Source organism: Grammomys surdaster, unplaced genomic scaffold (genome assembly GCF_004785775.1).
Source record: "Grammomys surdaster isolate TR1022 unplaced genomic scaffold, NIH_TR_1.0 316, whole genome shotgun sequence".
In the NCBI taxonomy this organism is placed as follows: domain Eukaryota; kingdom Metazoa; phylum Chordata; class Mammalia; order Rodentia; family Muridae; genus Grammomys; species Grammomys surdaster.
In genome coordinates, this window is record NW_021604735.1 from 824,976 (window position 1) to 845,435 (window position 20,460).

The 20,460-nt window shown below is 51.5% G+C and overlaps 3 protein-coding genes and 1 long non-coding RNA gene across 6 annotated transcripts; 3 read left to right on the forward strand and 1 right to left on the reverse strand.

Moving 5' to 3' along the window:
- Positions 1-142: 142 nt before the first annotated feature.
- On the forward strand, positions 143-6,513 carry Gpc2 (glypican 2). Its single transcript, XM_028777866.1, has 10 exons — positions 143-542; positions 1,203-1,361; positions 1,684-2,006; positions 2,711-2,791; positions 3,426-3,588; positions 3,851-3,981; positions 4,097-4,243; positions 4,325-4,464; positions 4,547-4,716; positions 5,595-6,513. Exons 1-10 carry the CDS (start codon positions 377-379, stop codon positions 5,852-5,854), a joined length of 1,740 nt encoding a protein of 579 aa, XP_028633699.1. The 5' UTR covers positions 143-376; the 3' UTR covers positions 5,855-6,513.
- An 830-nt stretch (positions 6,514-7,343) lies between these two features.
- Positions 7,344-15,096, forward strand: Gal3st4 (galactose-3-O-sulfotransferase 4). 3 transcript variants are annotated; one of them, XM_028777835.1, is made up of 4 exons: positions 7,344-7,423; positions 8,553-8,868; positions 9,084-9,387; positions 13,712-15,096. In XM_028777835.1, the coding sequence occupies exons 2-4, from the start codon at positions 8,744-8,746 to the stop codon at positions 14,723-14,725; spliced, it is 1,443 nt and encodes a 480-aa protein (XP_028633668.1). In that variant the 5' UTR covers positions 7,344-7,423; positions 8,553-8,743; the 3' UTR covers positions 14,726-15,096. The 3 variants fall into 3 exon arrangements, with proteins under 3 accessions (XP_028633668.1, XP_028633670.1, XP_028633669.1); XM_028777837.1 differs by having other exon boundaries at positions 7,416-7,423; positions 8,767-8,868; positions 13,712-15,090; XM_028777836.1 differs by having other exon boundaries at positions 7,423-7,631; positions 13,712-15,090.
- On the reverse strand, positions 11,003-14,876 carry LOC114629765. Its single transcript, XR_003712721.1, has 2 exons — positions 14,053-14,876; positions 11,003-11,866 (listed from the first exon to the last, which is right to left on the reverse strand). It is a non-coding gene; the product is annotated as an uncharacterized LOC114629765 (long non-coding RNA).
- An 869-nt stretch (positions 15,097-15,965) lies between the features above and the next one.
- On the forward strand, positions 15,966-20,386 carry Map11 (microtubule associated protein 11). The gene is made up of 11 exons (XM_028777840.1): positions 15,966-16,590; positions 16,841-16,936; positions 17,030-17,159; positions 17,258-17,344; positions 17,491-17,611; positions 17,707-17,854; positions 18,154-18,236; positions 18,323-18,486; positions 19,068-19,222; positions 19,363-19,556; positions 19,674-20,386. Exons 1-11 carry the CDS (start codon positions 16,180-16,182, stop codon positions 19,825-19,827), a joined length of 1,743 nt encoding a protein of 580 aa, XP_028633673.1. The 5' UTR covers positions 15,966-16,179; the 3' UTR covers positions 19,828-20,386.
- The last annotated feature ends 74 nt before the right edge of the window (positions 20,387-20,460 follow it).

The following is a 20,460-nucleotide window of genomic DNA, read 5'->3' on the forward strand; positions in this document are numbered from 1 at the left end:
GAATACCACGCCCCTCCTCAAGACCACACCCCCTACCCCGCCAGCGTCCGCTTTGCGGCCTTTGTCCCGCCCCCTGCCGAGTTGCCGTTCCACATTGGCTTCGCGTTTACCCTGCCCCCGCCCCCGGGGCTGGTTTCTTCTTATCATTGGTGGACTACCTCCTCGGGCCCCGCCCCCTGTCCCGCTCCCCGGCTCCCATTGTCTCCGCAGATGCCTCCTGGTCCGGCTAAGGTGCTGGGGCTGTTCAGTTTTAGGGTTCACGCTCCTATTCTTCTCTTCGAGACGTCCCGCGGCTGAGAACGGGATTCTAGAGTTCCTTGGACTTTTCTTTCCTCCTTAGGACCCACTTTGCCCCATCCCAGGGAGGAGAGCAGCTATGTCTGCGCTGCGACCTCTCCTGCTTTTGCTGCTCCCTCTGTGTCCCGGTCCAGGACCGGGACATGGGAGTGAGGCAAAGGTCGTCCGGAGTTGTGCAGAGACTCGGCAGGTGCTGGGAGCCCGGGGATATAGCTTAAACCTAATCCCTCCCTCCCTCATCTCAGGTGAGAAGAAAGAGGGAAGAGTCAGGGGTGGGAAGGGGCGGGGACGGGTCCTCCCCATCTCACAATAACTCTTTCCTTTTAGTGACCAGTAGGATGATTGTTTCATCTGTTGGGCATCTTTCTTCTCCTCCTATAACTTCCTCACCGGGATCACATTAACCCTGCTGCCCACATAATAGCTCTCATTCAATCCCCACCTAAGGAATTCCCTTCTCTGTAATTAGCACACCCGTTAGTGTCTTTCTAACAGCCAGAAATCGCCTTGCAATTCCTGTGAGCTTCTTTTATGACGATACTTTCTTGCTTACCAAGTAGCCCCACCCCTACAAACCCCGTTCTTCATTCCATAGATGTCCCATAAGTCCCTGGAGGCGTGTGGGGTGTGCAGTGTTGGGGAGGGTTACCTGAAGACTCTCTGGTCACTAATATAGTCCGCAAAGCAGCTGTCCAATAGATGATCCCATTACAAATAGGGGTGAAGCTGAGATGGGTGAGGGACAATGAAGGAGGGTTCAGGTAGGACTGAAGGGGCAAACAAAGGAAAAAGCAACCGGGCAGGTGGAAGACAAAAATCAGCCCCTAGAGATAGGAGAGGGATGAAAGAAAATTCCTAATGTCCCTTCTTGCCATCCAGTACTCCTCCCTGTCTCCTCTGTCCAGGCGAGCACCTTCAAATCTGTCCTCAGGAGTACACCTGCTGTTCCAGTGAGACAGAGCAGAAGTTGATCAGGGATGCTGAGGTTACATTCCGTGGCCTGGTGGAGGACAGTGGCTCCTTCCTGATTCACACGCTGGCTGCCCGGCATAGAAAGTTTAACGGTGAGGACCTTTGAGGGTCCCCAGATGTGCTTCACACCTCTTTATGTTTATGCTTTGCAACCCGTTTCCTTTTCCCACCTCCTGCAGTCATAGGTATCCCACCACCCACCCACCCACCCACCCCAGAACTTCCTGCTTATTTCTGATCGCCACTCCACATTCTCTCCAGGACGCTGCCCTTCCTCGTTCCCAGTCTGCCAGACCTCCGACTTGCTCAGCTTCTAATTCTTTTGCTTCTTCTTTTCCTCATTCCCTCCTGCCTCTGCCCTTTCCCTGCTCTCCCTGTCTCTGTTCCCTCTTCTCATCCCTCCACCTTTGTTAGAGTTTTTTCGGGAGATGCTGTCTATATCCCAGCATTCTTTGGCCCAGCTCTTCTCGCATTCCTATGGTCGCCTGTATTCCCAGCACGCCGTCATCTTCAATAGCCTGTTCTCCGGCCTGCGGGACTACTATGAGAAGTCTGGTGAGGGGTTAGATGACACCTTGGCGGACTTCTGGGCACAGCTCCTGGAGAGAGCCTTCCCTTTGCTGCACCCACAATACAGTTTCCCTCCTGACTTCCTGCTCTGCCTTACTCGGCTTACTTCAACTGCTGATGGCTCTCTGCAGCCCTTCGGGGACTCACCCCGCCGCCTCCGCCTACAGGTGAGGAGGCCCCACAACCTGAGCTTCAGCAACCTCTGATCTGTCATCTCAAAGATAATCACCCCCTTTTGTGCCCATGTAACCTCTGACCTCATGGCCTGCATCCTTGCCTTGTCTGACTCGGTGATCCTCATCTCAAGCCTTGGTCACCTATGCCTGACCAGTGGCCCTTGGTCTCCTTTAACTACATTCTTTGCCCTGCTTTTACATACACACTTGGCCCTCCAACCCCAGCTACTTTCCTCCGACACCTCTCTAGTCCTAACGTGGTGACCTGTGGTTCAACTAAATAAGAATTGGGCACCAAAGTTGGGAATCATTTTCACTTACAGTACCACATTGAATTGTCACCATAATTGTTTGAGTTAAATAAGAGCACCCTGATTTTACAGAGGAGGAAAATGGGGTTACCAAGCAACTCTCAGAGCCAATAAGGACTGATGCAGGAGTTCACACCCTCAGCCTCCTAACTTTAGGTTCAATGTTCTGTTACACAGTCTACTGTACCAGCTCTTTCCAAACACCCAACCCTTCTAGACCACATGTAATTCCTTTGGCCCTATTGAATCCCCCTCGCTATGTCACCCAGCAGTGTACCCACCTCAAGTTAACCCCACAACCTCAACCTCCTTCCGTCTCTCACTCCAGTCTTGACTAACTGATCACTTTTGTGGTTTTTTTTCCCTCATCTTCTTTTCCTCCAGATAACCAGGGCACTGGTGGCAGCCCGGGCCTTGGTCCAGGGTCTGGAGACTGGAAGAAGTGTGGTCAGCGAAGCACTTAAGGTTAGAGGGGACCTGACTATGGATAGAGCCCAGGGAGTGAAGAAGACAGGCACCAGCTGGCAGGAGAGGCCTAGAGCTGTCCCTTATCTGTTTCTGGGCTCTGGTGTTCCAGTGTCAGACCTCCCCAGGGTGTCTGACATGATCTCCTGTGACTTCTCGTCCTCCCTCTGGTGACCCACATGCCTTTTGCTGGTCTTTCTATAACAGTGCAAGATTAGAGTGAACTCCTCAGTACCCCCTCCCTCCTCCCTGCTGCTGAAGATCTCTCTTCATCACTGGTCCTGTCTCCAGCCTCACCTCCTGCCTCCTTCCTCTCTCCTCAGCCTGGGCTCACTCTTATCCCTGAATCTTTCCTTACCACCTCCTCCTCAGTCACACCCTAGTCAAACCCCTCTCATGAAGCAGAATCAGCAACCTTTTCTCTAGGTACCCCCCCCCCCGTCAGCCCTGTAGCAGTCCTGTGGTATCACCGGGTGCCACATGGGGTCACCAGCCACAGTCACGCTCACATCTAGCTTCCAACAGATAGCCTGGGGAGGTGGGTCAGCATCTTTGACCTCTCTGTGCTCAGCACTAGGTTTGCTAAGAACAGCCTGGGTGTCCATGAATGGCCAGACCCATTTTCTGCCCACAGGTACCTGTGTTGGAAGGCTGCAGACAGGCCCTGATGCGTCTGATTGGCTGCCCACTTTGTCGGGGAGTACCTTCACTTATGCCCTGTCGGGGCTTCTGCCTCAATGTAGCCCATGGCTGCCTCAGCAGCAGGGGACTGGAGCCTGAATGGGGTGGATATCTGGGTGAGGGGGCTCAAGAAAGTCCTAGATTGAGGAGGACCCTGAGTAAGGTTAGGGGCCATTTGGGGAAGGAGAGGGTGGCCTAAAATCAAACTAGGGGAAGAACGGGGACTGGGGGGGGAGGTTTCTCATGTGGTCACACAGCCCACCTACAAGCAAACAAAGTGCTCTTTCCTTTCAAGGCCCTAGTGATATGCGTGGGAACATACTAAGTCAGTGCTGTTCCCTACTGTATATCCCCTTTCTCTTTCTCCCCTCCCTCAAGATGGTCTCCTGCTGCTGGCTGAGAAACTCCAGGGACCCTTTTCCTTTGAGCTGGCTGCTGAGTCCATTGGGGTGAAGATCTCAGAAGGTTTGATGCACTTGCAGGAAAACAGTGTAAAGGTGTCAGCCAAGGTATAGAGAGGGAAGGGTGGAGGTGAGCTGTGGCTGTCAGAAACAATAGGGCATATGGGGGCAGGACACTGTGATTTGCTTCAGAGCGACTGTTGATGTCTTTCCCTGTACATAGGTGTTTCAGGAATGTGGGACCCCCCATCCGGTGCAGTCCCGTAACCGGCGAGCACCAGCACCCCGAGAAGAGGCTAGCCGCTCTTGGAGGGCATCAGCTGAGGAAGAAAGGCCCACAACAGCGGCAGGCACTAATCTGCACCGTCTGGTTAGTAGTGGAGCAGCCGTGGTGGTGGGTGTGGCGAGACAGCTGCTCAGAAGTGCTGCAGCTTTGTTTTCTGTCGCGCAGGTTTGGGAGCTCCGGGAGAGACTTAGCCGAGTGCGGGGCTTCTGGGCTGGACTGCCAGTAACGGTGTGCGGGGACTCCCGAATGGCGGCAGATGTCTCACAGGAGGCGGCACCCTGCTGGACTGGTGTTGGGAGAGGCCGGTGAGTGTGGGGCTCTGGCGGCTCAGGAAGTCTGGAAGGAGGGAAGGCTGCACCAGGAGCTCTCGGGGTGCTGTGCTCTCAGGTATATGTCGCCGGTGGTCGTGGGCTCCTTGAACGAGCAGCTCCACAACCCGGAGTTGGATACTTCGAGTCCGGATGTCCCGACGCGGCGGCGGAGGCTACATCTCCGAGCAGCTACTGCTCGAATGAAGGCGGCTGCACTGGGTCAGGACCTTGACATGCGCGATGCAGGTGAGGCTCAGAAACCCACCCTGCAAGGCCTCTTGACCCAGGTCCTGGACCATTGCTTCTCAAGTCCCGCCCACTATCCTCAATCTGATAAGAGCCAGCTCTGGAGCCCAGTCCACTGCCTCACAAGTCCCATCCCGCTCTTGGAACAGAGCATCATTGCTCCTTGACACCACCCCCACTGTACTTCCACTCCTGCCCATCCCCCTTTGAGTCCCACACATTGCCCCACTAGCCACCCTCCCTCCCCCTGCCCCTTGCCCCACATTAATTAGCTTCATTTATTTCTATTCATTTAAGCCTTAAGTGCCTGTCTCAAAGGTCTCAGTCCTTGGTTGTAGTGGGAGACACAAACATTCCTACAGAGAACACTGAGGAAACTTATTGTAAAGGGCAGAACTGGGGGCAGGGAAGCTAGCTGTGGTGTCACTGGCCTGCCCCACCTCCACCCCACCCCCCATCCGTGAAATTGGCCAAAAAGAGAAACAAGCACATTCACCCTTTCTTGTGTTGGATACTCTCAACTCCTCCTCCCTCCCCCATTCCTGTTTCTTGTCTGCCTGCTTTCCCCATCGACGCTTTTTTTTTCTTTTTTCTGCTCTGTCTTTTCCTGTCTCCTTGCCTTCTCCCATCTCCTTGTCTGGTATGTGATTATGTGTTTCCTCCCTGGTATTCCTGTTGTCGCTCACAGTTTGTGTGTCCTTCTCTGGCCTTTCTTAGTCTCTTTTTTGTATATTAATTATACAGAGTAATGGATTTCATTTTGACATTTTCATGCATGGCTGAATATATAAAAACATGCTTATGGTTTATCGCAGTTCCCTTCCGTTTGGAATCTCTTCCTTTCTACCCTCTCACTCCCATCCTCTCCATCTGTACAGATGAAGATGCCAGTGGCTCCGGAGGGGGGCAGCAGTACGCAGACGACTGGAAAGCTGGAGCAGTGCCTGTGGTTCCCCCAGCCAGGCCTCCAAGGCCACCTCGTCCTCCTCGAAGGGATGGTCTTGGAGTGAGAGGAGGAAGTGGCAGTGCCAGATACAACCAGGGCCGAAGCAGGAATCTGGGGTCACCTGTTGGCCTCCATACCCCACTTGTCCTCATCCTCCTCCCCTCAGCTCTGACTCTGCTTGGACTTCGATAACGAGGGAGGGGTGCCCTAGCATCAGAAGGCTTAGTGGTCCTTTTCCTTCCACCTCATCAGCTGGGCATGAGGAGGAGTGGAAGGGGGCTACAGAGAGGGCAGTAAGGGACTTTGTGGGTGAATGGCTGGGGCCCCAAATCCAGGATTTTCCAATTAGTGGGGTGGGAGGTAGATGGGTGTTCATAATATTTATTTTTTCATTTGGAAACTGGGGATATTTATTTAGGAAGGGAGTATGGTTCAGCTCTTAAGGTGTAGGGCTCACTGATGCAAAAGGCAGGGGGTGGGGGTTGGGAAGTGGGGTTGAAGGAACTTGGAAGTGGGGAGGGATGGTACTATTGGCATGGGGGTACCTGGTATTGAAAATGGACAAATAAACTAGCTGAGAGTGACGTCTCTTGCCTGTAAACCCATTATTATTTTGGAGGCTGAGGCAGGAGGATTGAGAATTGGAAACTAATAAAGCTAGGTGCTGACAGTTGAGGGGGGTGGTTAAAGGGGTAGGGGGTAGGACCTGAGTTGTATTGGCTCTTTTAAAATCATCTGTTTCTTAAGTATGGGGGGAGACCCATCTTGTGACCTTTGCCATCCACATCCTTCACAAGCTTCCTCTTCAGTGTTCACATCACTGTTTATTGGTAAATAAATAATTTATTGGACCATGTGTATGGCTCTCTCTCTTTCGTGTGTGTGTGTGTGTGTGTGCTCACACAGAGACCAGAGGACATGCCTTGTTATATCTCTTTGTAGTATTCCCTGGAGACAGGCATTGTCACTAAACCTGACGCTAAGCTGGCAGCCAGCAAGCTCCAGTGATCCTCTTACCCTCCCATATCACTGGAATTACAGGGAAGATGCCCTTGTGACCAAGCCCAGGGTCTTCGCATGGTTGTAAGGGATTTGAACTTGGGTCCTCATGCGTGTGCAGCAAGTGCTTTTCCTCCAGTCTACTTTCCCCTGGGCTTCTGTAACTGGCTCAATTTCAACCTGAATCTTGCCTCTTGGAGTCTGTCCCTTGGGAGCAAGCAGCCCTAAAGAACAACCCCGTATTTCCCAAGCCTGAGGAATGAGTATCTTAATATATTAAAAAACAATTTGGAGATCAAACAAATTACATGAGGAAGTACCTATAAAATGTGCAGAACAGCAGGCCTACGTAGATTACACACCACTGCTCCTGCCTTCAGGGGAAGGGCTGCTCTTCTTGGCAGCCTCTCTGTCTCTCTCCCAGTCTCTTCACCTGAATAAATCTCTTGTTTTGTGGAAAGCCAAAAGAAAAAGATGTAATTGATTCCTACTTGAAAGGAGGGTAGAAGTGGCATCTTTCAAAGGCAGGCTAGGAGAACTTTCCCCAGCGGACTGGTAAAGAGCCAGGGAGGGGAGAGACCCAGAGAGACCGACAGATCAATGCCCAAGCAAGCTAGTGGCTGCTTGGACTGGCGGGACAAAGGGAGGGGAGGGGGAGGAGTCTGGGTGCTGAGAAAAGTTTGTGGGGCTAGTTGATCCAAGGAGCCGGGCGGTGGCTGGGGAGCCTGACCTGGTTTTTCCGACTGCTCTCCTCATGGCCTGGTGAGTGCCTAGAGAAGCTGAGGCTGGAACCAGTGGAGGGACCTTTGAATTTCTGGAAGGAGACTTGAGGGGTTCACAGAAGACCCTTAACAAAGGGCTGGAGACAGATGCCGCACTCACCAAAGCTGCAGAGGGAAAGCTGGGATGCGGGTAATGAGAGGAGCTCGAGGTGGATGAGAGGAAATCGAGTTTAGTTCTGGATAGAGGAGTGAGTTCTCGGCTGAATCCTAGGGGCTGTGCTCCGGGGAGGGAGCTAGGGGTAATGCCAGAAGGAGGCGGACCTCTCTGGATAGCAAGTTTGGATTCTTTCCGTTTGGGATCAGCCTGGCTAGTTCATGGAAGGAGGCTGTTTAAGCATGTTGGAAGGACCTTGATCTTTGATTACAGGGTATGATCTGAAAAGATGGAGTTACACTCCAAGTTGGTCAGGAAGCTTAAGGCTGGGGAGAGAAGAATCAATCAATCAAACTCCCCTTACTTTCTGCTTGCTGACTGCGCTGATAGATAGGATTACAAAGTGGGATGGGGTATATGTATATGGAGACCCAAATCTCCATCAGCCCCTTTTAGACCTTAGGGTCTTCTTGTGCTGAGTGGGTAGCAGCCTTGCCAGCAGGTACAGTGTCTCGACAGGCACTCCTCTAAGTGCACTGCTCCCGTTCCTCCTGGGTTACCCAACCTGTCCCTATCTGGTCCTCCATTCCTTCCTAAGGTTTCTCCCTATACTAGCTACAGAAGGAGGGAGGTTCTTCATTCCTATTTGTGATTGACAGAGGGACTCAGAGGGCAGCCAGAACCACGAGCCAACAGGTTCAATCTCATTTGCTACCTGTTTCATTTGAGATCTGGGTCCTGGTTTTATTTCCTTCCCTGTTACATGTCCTTAAAGAGGAGTGAAGAGCTAGGAAGTAGCAGTAGACAAACAAGGTTGGCAACAAAAGGAATAGATGCCAGGTTATCTACAAGGTCTGGTGCAAGGAATGTGCACATACATACACACATACACACACACACACACACACACACACACACGCCCCCATACCAGGCTACTCCCCATCCCTGCCTCAGGTCTCAGTGGCAGAAGAAAAGCTTCTTAGACTCTTCTCCTTCCCCCTCATTTCCCTTCTAGACGCTGACAGAGGCAAAAATCTGCTAACTCAGGGGGCAGACTCAACCAGGGCAGCAAGGAGGCACGGGGAATGATCCCCTGATCTCCAAAAGGTGCCTTCGACAGCTGTACAGCCAACTCCAGCTCTCTCTGCCACCCATGGCTCTTGGCCCTGCCTCTGTCCCTGTTTAATGTCACTTCCCTTGTGACACATGGGCCCTCTGTCTCCTGCCAGGACCATGAGGCTCTGGAGGCCTCGGAGCCTGGGGGTGGCTCTGGGAGTCTTCATGACCATTGGATTTGGCCTCCAGTTCCTGGGGGGATCATTCCAGAGGAGGTGAGTCCCTATCCTGTCCTACTTCTCTGACTATAGTCCCTCCTCTCACCCTCCCTGCAACCTCTCTTCCTTGATCCGACCTGGGGATGTGACTCTAGGGGGTAAATCCTCAGGTGGGGGTGGGCATTCCTACTGTCTATTCATTACAAGGACCCACCTGTTCCACATAATGCTAAGGGGCAGGATAGCATTTCCCTCCCTATCTTTTTTTCCAGGCTACCTGGACTGCAGCTCCGACAGTCCTGGATCCCTTCACTGGGACCAACTGTTAAGTCTTGCCTACCCCGGCAGCGACTTGTGTTCTTGAAGACACACAAATCTGGGAGCAGCTCTGTTCTCAATCTCCTTCATCGATACGGGGACCAGCAGGGGCTACGTTTTGCCCTGCCTGCCCACTACCAGTTTGGCTACCCAAAGCTTTTCCAGGCTTCTAAGGTCAAAGGCTACCATCCCCAGAGTTCGGATACCCAGAAGCCTTTCCATATCCTCTGCCATCACATGAGATTCAACCTGAAAGAGGTGAGGAGGTACAGTGAGGGTAGACTAGGAAAGAGATCTCCTCAGGCTTATGGTCAAGATCTATCTGTAAGAGAAGGGTTCCATGCCTTGGTGTGAGGGTTCACACCCAAGTTGGCATAAAGGTGAGGTCTCCTACTGTTCTTTCTACAAATGTGCTTTCTCTGGGGCAGGTGTAGTGTTGGGAGCCAGAGTCTTCTCTCAAATGAGATTTGTGTGTGGAGGGTACATGTGCTTGTGGAGGCCAGAGGTCAATCCCATGTGTGTTTCTCATTCATTCGTCATCTTAGTTTTTGAGACAGGGTCTCTCACTGAACCTGGAACTTGCTCATTCAGCTAGACTGACCTGGCTAGTGAGCCCCTAGGATCCTGTCCCCATCTCCCTAGTTATGTATAAGTGCCACATTTGAGACTTCTTATCAGTTCTGTGTTAAACTCTCAACAAAATACAGAATAGTTAGACATTTAGAATCCCAGAACTGGAGAAGTTGAGACAGGAGGCAACTGGAGGTCAACAAGGGATGTAGCACAGTTGATAGAGTTCTTGTCTAGCATGCAAAAAGCCCTGGGCTCAATTCTTAGTACCACATAAACCAAGTGTGGTAGTACATTCTTTTAATCCCATCACTCAGGAGGGCAGAAGGATCAAGAGTTCAAGGCCAGCCTCAGCTACACAGTCAGTTCAAAGTCAGTCTAGAATACAAAATACCTTGTTTTAAAAAAAGAAATTAAAAACAAAATAGTTGAAGGCCAGGCTGAGCTGCCTGATCAGACCTGTCTCACAAACAAACAACAAAAAGAGACCCCAGTTCTGACCCCCAGAAGAAACTTCTTAGGGGAGAAATTGCACATTCTCTCACAAGCTTAAACTGGTGACACTTGTCTGAAAGAAAGGAAAGCACATTAGCACTGGGTGTGGTGGCTCACACTATAATCCTAGCTTCATGAGGGATAAGGAGCACTTGGAAGGAGAAAGAGAAAGATTGATGTGGTGGGTAAGGAACTCAAAGGAAAGATCAGATGGGGGTTTCCAAGTCAAAACTTATTACACATTCAGCTTTCTCATGTGTGTGTGTGTGTGTGTGTTTGTTGTGGTGTTGTGTCCCCCTCAGTCTGTGTTTGTATTTGATCTCATGAGGTTCAGACTAGCTTCAAACCTACTAGGTAACTGAGGATGACCTTGAAGTCCTGATGCTCTTGCCTCCGTCTTCTGAGTGCTGGGTACAGGTATGCACCACCACTGCTAGTTTATGAAGTGAAGGGGATGAGACCCAGAGCTTTGTGCATGCTAGATAAGCACTCTACAAAGTGAGCTAGTTCTCCAGCTTGTACATTCTTTTGGGGGTGAGGGGAAAGTCACCATTATGAGCACAGAATGTCCTAGAACTTATAGCAATACTGTTATATCAGTCTCTCAGAGTGCTAGAATCACAGGTATGAACCACAATGCTCAGCAAACATCAGACATTCTTGGTGATTTTTTTCTTGTTTGCTTTTAGTGAAGTACTGGGGATTGAGCCCAGGGTGCTCCCACACATTCTACGCAAGCACTGTACCACTGACCTATATCCCCAGCACAGACTGGGTATGCTTAGAGGAAGCAAACCATCACACAGTATAGAGTATTGCAGTGAATAGCCAACTGCCAAAACATTTTATTTTGAAATAGGCTGCTACGTACCCTGGGCTTTCCTTAAATTCTCAGCTATCCTCTTTTCTTGGGATTACAGATATGAGCTACCAAACCCAGCACACCCTTGTTGAAGGCAGAGCAGGAGACAGCTGAGGATTGAGGATTATGTTAGGGGCAACAAGAGGCCACTGTTGAAATATTGAGGGGCAACTGTCAAGTTTGGGATAATGACAAGGATCACTGAACTAAGTTCCTCTAACAGCTGAGAGATGACCTTCTTGTCACCACCACTAACTACCTATTATGTTCCAGGCACTTTCACATTCTTCCAGATATACTGATCCAGACCTACAGTATAAGAAATGAAGGTTCTAATAACATCAGTGAAACGCCAAAGTCATACAAGTAACAAATTGAAGAACTGTGAAGTTCAAAGGCTCTGCCCTATGGGCATGCCCATATTAGTGAAGAAAATGAAAAAAAGATCAGTAAAGGATAGGTACTTTAAAAAAAAAATCTTACGTGTGCAGGACGTTTGCGTGTTCCTGTGATACAAGCATGTGTGTGCCGTGGTGCGTGTGTAGAGGTCCAAGGACAAGCTTGCTGCTGGTTTTCACCTTCCACCTCATTTGAGATGGGGGCCTTCTTTGTAGGCGGTGGCCATGTACTCCGGGCTAGCTGGTCTGTGGGCTTCCGAGGATTCAATTGTCTCCCCCTCCCATCTCACCATTGCTGATTACAGAAGCATGCTGTGTCCAGCTTTGTTTAGTGGGTCATGGGGAGCCAAACTCCGGTCCTCACTCTTCACAGCACATTATCCAGAGCCATCTCTCCAGCCAATCATAGCGCCTTTAAAGAAATCAATTGGTTTTTTTTCTCCTCAGTAATTTTTAGTCTGTTCTGTTGTGAATCTCCACTCTTAAATCATCTCTCTGTGAAACGTCATGTTTGTAGTTTCCAGATGCACATAACCCTTTAAATCCTAAATAGGTTCCTATTAGCATTTTGGAGATAGTTCCAAACTTTGTTTTCTTCAGCTCAAGATTTACTCGAGCACATACGAGGAGGCGTGATGTCAGGGTCCTCATTGTCATTCTCTGCCTATAACTTTGAGGCAGGGCCCCTCCCTGAATATGAGGCTAGGTTCTCAGGCTATCTCTGCTGCTACTAGAGGTAGGCTTACAGGCATTTGCAGAGATTCCTGGCTCATTACATGGTTGCTCGAATCTGAATAACAGTTCTCATAAGTGCTGCGTAAAAGATCTTAACCACAGAGCCATCTCTCCACTCCAGGATGGTAATTCTTAAAACTTCCTTACAGACTGGCTTATCACCAAAGAACACCAAGATAGAGAAATGTTAGGTTCCATGATAAAAGTCATTAGCAGAGCAGAAAGCTTCTTAATATATCATGTTAATCAGTCTGCAAAAGCTGTTACAGCCCAACCCAGCCTGATTGTCAAGGTTCCTATTGAGAAATGAGGGCATACACCCCAGACTTCAGTCCTACCGGTTTTTCAGCACCCTTCCTCAATGTCCTACTTCAAGAGTATCTTTTGTTCTCCAAGTTCCTCAGGAGTTCCAGAAGTGCCTTGCACTGCAGCCACCTTGGACTAGCCAGAGAGCACAGCTGTTGCCATTGGCATCCCCCTCCTTCCATCCTGAGGAGCCTCAAGGCCAGTTGCTGTCTTGAAGCTGTGACCAAGAGTGTCCCAGAAAAGACATTTAACAGGTTTCAGTGCTAGCCATGTTGGCACCTGTCTGTAATTGCAATGTTCAGCTGGCTGAGGCAAGAGTTTAAGGTCATGGTGTGCTACAGAAGTGTGAGTCACTCTATGTCAAAAGGAGGCAAGGCTGGGGAGATAAGTAAAACGCTTCCCATGCAACCATCAGGACCTGAATTTCATCCCCAGAAGCCATAGAAAACAGCTGGGCATGGTGGAAGGCTCTTGTGTTCCCAGCACTGAAGAGACTGAGACAGGAGAGTCCCTGAGGCTCTCTGACTAGACAACCTTGCCTAGTTGGTAAGTTCCAGGCCAGTGAAAGATCCTATCTTGAAAACAAAGGTAGACGATGCCTGAGGAAAGGAGGTTCTCTGAGTCCACATGCACAAGTGTACACAGACACTCACACATATACACACATGAACTGAATACAAATAGAATTTCCTTGTAGACGTGAACACAAAATTTGATTCTTAGAGATTTTGAGTGTGGGCCAGTCAGCACCCAGGGTTCTACCTGTCTCTGCCTCCTCAACATTGTGTTTATAGGTGAGCACCACTGTTGTCTGGCTTTTATGTGTGTACTGGGAATATAAACTTGTATTCTCCTGCTTGTGTAGCATACACTTTATTGACTGAGCCATCTCCCAAGCTCTAGGTTTGAGAGTTTTTCCCAACCAACGAAGACAAAAAGACTCAAGGAAATTAATGACCGATATGAGCTTTCTGAGTTCTAGATTTCTGACTAGTTGTTATCTCAAGTATTCTTCTCAATCACCTGGGAACCTCTGACTACTTTCCTTTTGCAGACAAGCAAATTGGATTTCAGAGTTGTTATGTCATCTCCCTAAGGTCACGCAGCTAGGAGGGGAAGCTACGGGTGGACAGCAGAGCCTGAGGGCTCCTCAGAGCCTCAGCTTGTACTCATTTCCTCCTCAGTCATGCTGTTCCTCTCTTTCTTTCCTCTGCAGGTACTTCAGGTCATGCCTTCTGATAGCTTCTTCTTTTCCATTGTCCGAGATCCAGCAGCTCTAGCCCGCTCTGCCTTCTCCTATTACAAATCAGTTTCCTCGGCTTTCCGAAAGGCACCATCTTTGGCCGCCTTCCTGTCCAATCCTCGAGCCTTCTACAGACCCGGGGGCCGTGGCAACCACTATGCACGTAACTTACTATGGTTTGACTTTGGTTTGCCCTTCCCCCCAGAGACAAAGACCATGAGAATGAGTCCTCAGCTACCCAGAGACCCCAAACCCCTCCAGCTATATATTGTACCTTCCAGTGCTAGCCCTGGAACTCTTTTCCGACCTATTACCTCAGCTGCTGATAGTTACAAGCAGCCAGCCAGCCTTGCCTCCTCAGATTTTGGGCCCTCATCCTTTATCCAGTGGGGTCTGGCCTGGTTGGACTCTGTCTTTGACCTGGTCATGGTGGCTGAGTACTTTGATGAGTCATTGGTTCTGTTGGCAGATGCCCTGTGCTGGAGTCTGGATGATGTGGTGGGCTTCATGCACAACGCCCAGGCTGGAAGAGAGCAGAGTGTTATCAGGACTGCCAATAAGCCTGTGGTGACTGATGGAGATCAGGAGCTAACCAAACAGGCCCGAGCTTGGAATAACCTAGACTGGGCCCTTTACACTCACTTCAACCGTAGTCTGTGGGCACGGATAGAACAGTATGGCTGGAGCCGACTGCAACGTGCTGTGGCTGAGCTCCGGGCTCGAAGAGAAGCTCTGGCTAAACGCTGCCTGATGGGAGGTGAGGCTTTAGACCCCAAATACATCGCTGATGTGAGGCTCCGTCCTTTACAGTTTGGTTCAGCTAAGGTATTGGGCTATGTACTTCAGAATGGACTAAACCAGAAAGACCAAGAGGAATGTGAGCGCCTGGCTACCCCTGAGCTTCAGTATAAGGATAAACTTGATGCTAAGCAGTTTCCTCCTACAGTCTCCTTGCCTCTCAAGACTTTGAAGCTACTGCCCTCATAGGTATCAGACTACAAATTAGGACACATAGGACAGGTGGAGGACCTCTAGATACATCTATCTGTATTTCCCTTGGAAGGAACAGGAAGTTTACTCTAGGGTGAGACTGGCATTGTCTGGACTTCCTCTAGGAATCTCAGCAGCATCTATTCCCTCCCCCAACTCCTAACTTTGCCACTTCAAGCCTCAAGACAGATTCATGTAGCAGTTCCCCAAAGCCCCCTGGAGGGGCAAAAGATGAGAGCGACACAGAGAAAGTTTGGGGCATATGTCCATTTCTCTATGAAATATTTGTTATGGAGTTGTGTTGATTTCACTGTAAAAATATTTGTTGGATGAATAAATGCTATGAAACATTTACTTATTTTTTTAAAAAAATTATTAGATTTATCTTATTTTATGTGTCTGAGTGTTTTGCCAGCATGTGTAAATGTGCACCACATGCGTGCCTGGTGCCCACAGATCTCCTGGAACTGGAGATTACTGTGAGCCACCATATGGGTGTTGAGATCCAAACCCTGGTCCTCTGCAAGAATAGCAAGGGCTGTTAACTAAAGAGCCATCTCTCCTGCCCCGCTCTTCCTCATTCTTTGTTTTATGTAGGGCTCTAAAAAGGGAAGTGATGGTGAATCTTTTATTGAACAGAAATTAGGCTAGAAAGGGGTCTTTCTTCAATATTTCCTCAAGGCTGGGGATACAGCCGTTGGTAAAACGACTGGCTAGCATGAAGCTGAGGCTCAGGCATTCCAGTAACACATACACACACACACACACACCCCACCAATAACAACAACAACAAAATCCAGAAAAAAGACAGCTATGTAGCTCAGTTTGCAGAATGTTTGCCAAGCATTCATGAAGCTCAACGCCCAGCCCTGCATAAGCCAGACCTGATGGCACATACCTGTAATGCCAGCACTCCGGAGGACAGAGGCAAAAGGATCAAAAATTTGAGTTCGTCCTCAGCTATATAGGGAGTTTCTAAGGCCAACTTGGGCTACAGGAAACCCTGTCATAAAAGGAAAGAAGCATGAGAGAGAGGAAACAGAAAAAGAAAGAAAGTCGAGGAGGAAAGCAAGAGAGAGGGAGAAAAGAAAGAAAGGAAAGGAGGGAGGCGGAGACAAGTACAAATAAATTCTACCCAAGGAAGCCGGTCTGCTCTCCTTAAAGGTTCCTCAGCAGCCTGCATCCAGCCCTCATCCATGAAGCCCCGGAGGCCACGCCCCCTTCCTTCCGCTTCCGCTTTCTCTCCAGTCATTCAGCCCCGCACCCCTGTTCCGGCGCCGCTAGGTCTAGGTTCCGGGTTCGTTTCCCTGGTTTCCGGGCCAGGCTGGTGTGTCCGGCTGCTTGCCGGGTGGAGCCGCGGTTCTCCGGTGTCGGGACTCGCCGGCCGAGCTCCCACCGGTCCCGTGGCTCCCTGCCGGCCCGGTCTCGGGTCGTGTCGCTGTCTCCACCCAATGGAGTCCCAATGCGACTACTCGATGTACTTCCCGGCTGTGCCGCTGCCGCCACGCGCCGAGCTGGCCGGGGACCCGGGCCGGTACCGGGCGCTGCCCCGGCGCAACCATCTGTACCTGGGGGAGACAGTCCGCTTCCTGCTGGTGCTGCGCTGCCGGGGCGGCGCGGGGCCTGGCGTTGGGGGCGGCGCGGGCTTGGCATCCCGAGGGGCCTGGACGGAGCTAGCGACCGCCCTGGCCGCCCTGGCCTCGGTCAGCGCCGGAGGAGCGCTGCCAGGGTGCGGCAGCGCCGGCGAACAGGATGCTGACCCCCCGGGGGGAGGGGACCCGGGGGGCGGGGGTTTGTTTCGAAGCTGCAGCCCCCTTCTCACTCACGGCCCAGGCCCTGCTACCTCAGGGGGAGCGACCACGGTGAGGATCTCTGGGTGAAGAGCTGAGGGAAGGTTTGCTGGAAGCAAGAGAGGCAGTTTGGAGCATGGATTCCTTAGGGACCTGATGCAGGAGGCAGATGACAGCATTGTCCTGCCTTGCAGAGGGATCTAAGACAGGAGGAAGATGATATCCAGGGGCGGGCATAAACTTGCCCTGTCTTGCAGAGAAGTTAAAGTATCCTGCGTCTTTGACACCTTCCTGACCTCTTCACCCCTTTCATAACCCCTAGCTGCCTGTGGAAGAGCCGATTGTGTCCACAGATGAGGTCATCTTCCCACTCACCGTTTCACTGGACAGACTGCCCCCAGGGACTCCCAAGGCCAAGGTAGGATGACAAAGCTGGAGCTGTTGCCCTATAATTCAGATGGCATTTCAAGAGCACTCCACGTGATCGTGGTCCGATGGCTCCTGTACCTAGATTGTAGTGACCGTGTGGAAGCGGGAGGTTGAGGCACCAGAAGTCAGAGACGAAGGCTACCTGCGCTTGCTACAGACTCGGTCTCCTGGGGAGACTTTCCGTGGAGAACAGAGCGCCTTCAAGGCCCAAGGTGAGGGAGCTTGGAGAGGAGTAGATAGAGCGGGCCACATTGGAAGGGAAGGTCTGTGATGTGGAGCTCTGACGGCTTGCCTCATCCTCTCTCTGCAGTGAGCACCCTACTGACGCTGCTGCCCCCTCCAGTTCTGAAATGCCGGCAGTTCACTGTGGCTGGAAAACACTTGACCGTGCTCAAGGGTGAGCAGATCTGCTGGCTCGAGGAGTGAAGAGCAGCCAGGGAGTGGGTTGGAGGGCAGTGATGGGTCCAGTTTAGGTAAAGGTGGAGTTGGGGTGGGAGGGCTCTCACTACTCTGAACTGGGCTTGTTCCCCCTCCCTCCTACAGTGCTGAATAGCTCTTCCCAGGAAGAGATCTCCATCTGGGATATCCGAATCCTCCCCAACTTCAACGCCAGTTATCTACCTGTCATGCCTGATGGCTCTGTGCTGCTGGTGGACAATGTCTGGTAAGGTTTCAGGGAGGAGGCAGGGCTGTGGAGTAGTGGGGACAGAGATGGGACATGGCAAGCTCATGTCTCTGCCTTCCTTTCTACTGAACTAGTCACCAGTCTGGGGAAGTCTCCATGGGTTCCTTCTGTCGGCTTCCTGGTACCTCTGGCTACTTCCCCTGTCCACTCAGCGCCCTGGAGGAACACAACTTCCTGTTCCAGCTGCGAGGGGGTGAGCAGCCCCCTCCGGGGGCCAAGGAGGTGAGCTGGCGTGTCTACAGAAATGATGAGAACTGTGAGCACTGTTCACTTGAGTGCTTGCTTAGCGATCACAGAATCCTGGGTTCTACCCTCAGCATTGCGTAAATCCGGCATAGTGCCACAGGCCTGGGATCCTAGCACTTGGGAGAGAGCAGGAGGCTCAGAAGTTCAAGGTCATCCCCAGCTATATGAGGAGTTGGAGAGCAGTGTAGGCTGAGACCTGTCTCAAAGAGAACACAATGGAAGGGAAAGGCCATGAGCCTCTGAACATAGAAAGTCTCTCTTTGTCCCATCTGCAGGGTCTTGAAGTCCCCTTGATTGCCGTGGTTCAGTGGTCCACCCCAAAGCTGCCCTTCACCCAGAGCATCTACACCCACTACCGGTGAGTGTGTGGGAGACCCACCAGGCTCTCTCCTGCTCACCTCTGCCTAACACATACATCCAGCTTCCTCTCTTCACTGCTCCCAGCCTGCCCAGTGTCCGCCTAGACCGCCCCTGCTTTGTGATGACTGCTTCTTGTGAGTCCCCTGTTCGGACCTACGAGCGTTTCACTGTCACCTACACGCTGCTCAACAACCTCCAAGACTTCCTTGCTGTGAGGCTTGTGTGGACCCCGGAACACGCACAGGCTGGTGGGTCACCTGCCAGGCTGAGACCTTACTTATCACCTGGGAGGGACAGGGAAAGGAAGAGGCAGTAGTGCCAGCCCCACCTTAGTGGGTGACTTACAGTACCAGGATGGCTAGTACCTAGCTAGTCATCCAGGGTCACAGGTCAAGGTAGGCAGTGGGCAGAGACACTGGACCTATGCTTTCTGGTACAAGCTCGCTCTCTCTCTCTCTCTCTCTCTCTCTCTCTCTCTCTCTCTCTCTCTCTCTCTCTCTTTCTCTCTCTGCCCCCCCCTTTTTTTCACACACACACACACACACACTTACTAGCTCTGTGACCTTGGGTAGGTCACTTCATCTCTCTGAGCTTCTATCCGCTCTTAAGACTGAGTAAATAACATCTCATGGCTTGTTATGCATATTAATGGAGTTAACACACCATCTGGGTTAGAACAGACCACAGCACACAGCATTAACCATCGTTGCCTGTAACCCTCAGCAAAAGAGCACTTTGCAAATTAAACACTCCCTGTGCTGGTAAAGACTTGTGGGAGCTGAGGAAAGCTGTCCAGTCAGTGTTCATGGGTATGTGCTTCTGTCCCCAGGAAAGCAGCTGTGTGAGGAGGAGCGTCGTGCTATGCAGGCAGCCCTAGACTCCATCGTCTGCCACACACCCCTCAATAACCTTGGCTTCTCCCGGAAGGGCAGCGCGCTTACCTTCAGTGTGGCCTTCCAGGCCCTGAGGACGGGGCTCTTTGAGGTGGGCCCCGTGTTGGGTAGAGTAGTCAAGGCTCTTAGCTTCTAGAAGGGACATGTGTTAGGTCTCACTAGAAGGCTGGGCACGGGGAAAGTGGAAACCCAGTCCAACCTGGGCCTGAAGGTCTGCATCTTCCTACCCAGCTGAGCCAGCACATGAAACTGAAGCTCCAGTTCACTGCCAGTGTGTCCCATCCTCCACCTGAGGCCCGGCCCCTGTCCCGAAAGAGCAGCCCCAGCAGTCCTGCTGTCCGAGACCTGGTGGAGAGGCACCAGGCCAGCCTGGGCCGATCTCAGTCTTTCTCCCACCAACAGCCTTCCCGCAGCCACCTCATGAGGTAAGGGACCAGGATTGATATCAGTCTGACCAAGACGGGAGTTGGGGTCAGGAGCAGGCCACTGAGTGGGATGCTATACCCTCACAGAGCCAACCCACAGCCTCTGTCTTCTTCCAGGTCAGGCAGTGTGATGGAACGCAGGGCCATCACACCCCCTGTGGCCTCCCCCGTCGGCCGTCCCCTCTACCTTCCCCCGGACAAGGCTGTGCTTTCTCTAGACAAGATTGCCAAGCGTGAGTGTAAAGTCCTGGTGGTGGAGCCCGTCAAGTAGCACCAGTCTGCTGGCTCAGCTCCGGACATGCCAGAAACCCTAAGCCCCCAGAGGACTCCTTCTTCCTAGGCTGTGCCTCCCCCTGTGGGCAGAGGCCTTGCAGGGCTGCCTGTCTGTGTCTGCTAATGAGGGATGAGGGCAGAAGCTGTGAAATCGCAGTGTGGCTGCAGCTCAGCCAACAGTATTCCAGAAGTTCTTGGGGAGGGGAGGGCTGGCCCCGCCCCAGCAGGGCAAGGGCTGCAGGAGCTCCCTGAGTTTACAGAGTATTCTCTCATTCATTCGTGTTCAAGCCTCTCTGCCGCTGAAATTCCTTTGCACCCACCCGCAGGGCTGAGGTTAGAGGGTGCTAGTGGTAAAGGGACCCATGACAATGACTCTTCTGTCTCAGGGGTTGGGGACATAGCTAGGTGGCCTCTTTCTGCCCTTCATGTTTACGTTGGCAGCCTGAAGCACTTTAAGTTCTGTTTTCTTGTTTTCTGTTTTTGTCTGTTCCTGTAACTTATTCTCTTACTATATCTTCCAGCTGAAGTAAAACTATTAAAAGCTGTCTGGGAGAGAATATGAGTTTGTCTCTGTGTTGACCACAGGGGAGATGGCCTTCAGTGTGCAAACAGCCCTTCCTATGTGTGTATG

Excerpts from the sequence above, each read along its gene's own strand:
- Gal3st4 (XM_028777835.1), top strand. The coding sequence starts at position 8,744 with ATGGGCCCTCTGTCTCCTGCCAGGACCATGAGGCTCTGGAGGCCTCGG. Across the intron at positions 8,869-9,083 it reads GGGGGATCATTCCAGAGGAG|GCTACCTGGACTGCAGCTCC; the intron begins GTGAGTCCCTAT and ends CTTTTTTTCCAG. Across the intron at positions 9,388-13,711 it reads TGAGATTCAACCTGAAAGAG|GTACTTCAGGTCATGCCTTC; the intron begins GTGAGGAGGTAC and ends TTTCCTCTGCAG.
- Gpc2 (XM_028777866.1), top strand. The coding sequence starts at position 377 with ATGTCTGCGCTGCGACCTCTCCTGCTTTTGCTGCTCCCTCTGTGTCCC. Across the intron at positions 2,792-3,425 it reads TGGTCAGCGAAGCACTTAAG|GTACCTGTGTTGGAAGGCTG; the intron begins GTTAGAGGGGAC and ends TTCTGCCCACAG. Across the intron at positions 3,589-3,850 it reads TGAATGGGGTGGATATCTGG|ATGGTCTCCTGCTGCTGGCT; the intron begins GTGAGGGGGCTC and ends CCCTCCCTCAAG.
- Map11 (XM_028777840.1), top strand. The coding sequence starts at position 16,180 with ATGGAGTCCCAATGCGACTACTCGATGTACTTCCCGGCTGTGCCGCTG. Across the intron at positions 16,937-17,029 it reads CAGGGACTCCCAAGGCCAAG|ATTGTAGTGACCGTGTGGAA; the intron begins GTAGGATGACAA and ends TCCTGTACCTAG. Across the intron at positions 19,557-19,673 it reads TCCCGCAGCCACCTCATGAG|GTCAGGCAGTGTGATGGAAC; the intron begins GTAAGGGACCAG and ends GTCTTCTTCCAG.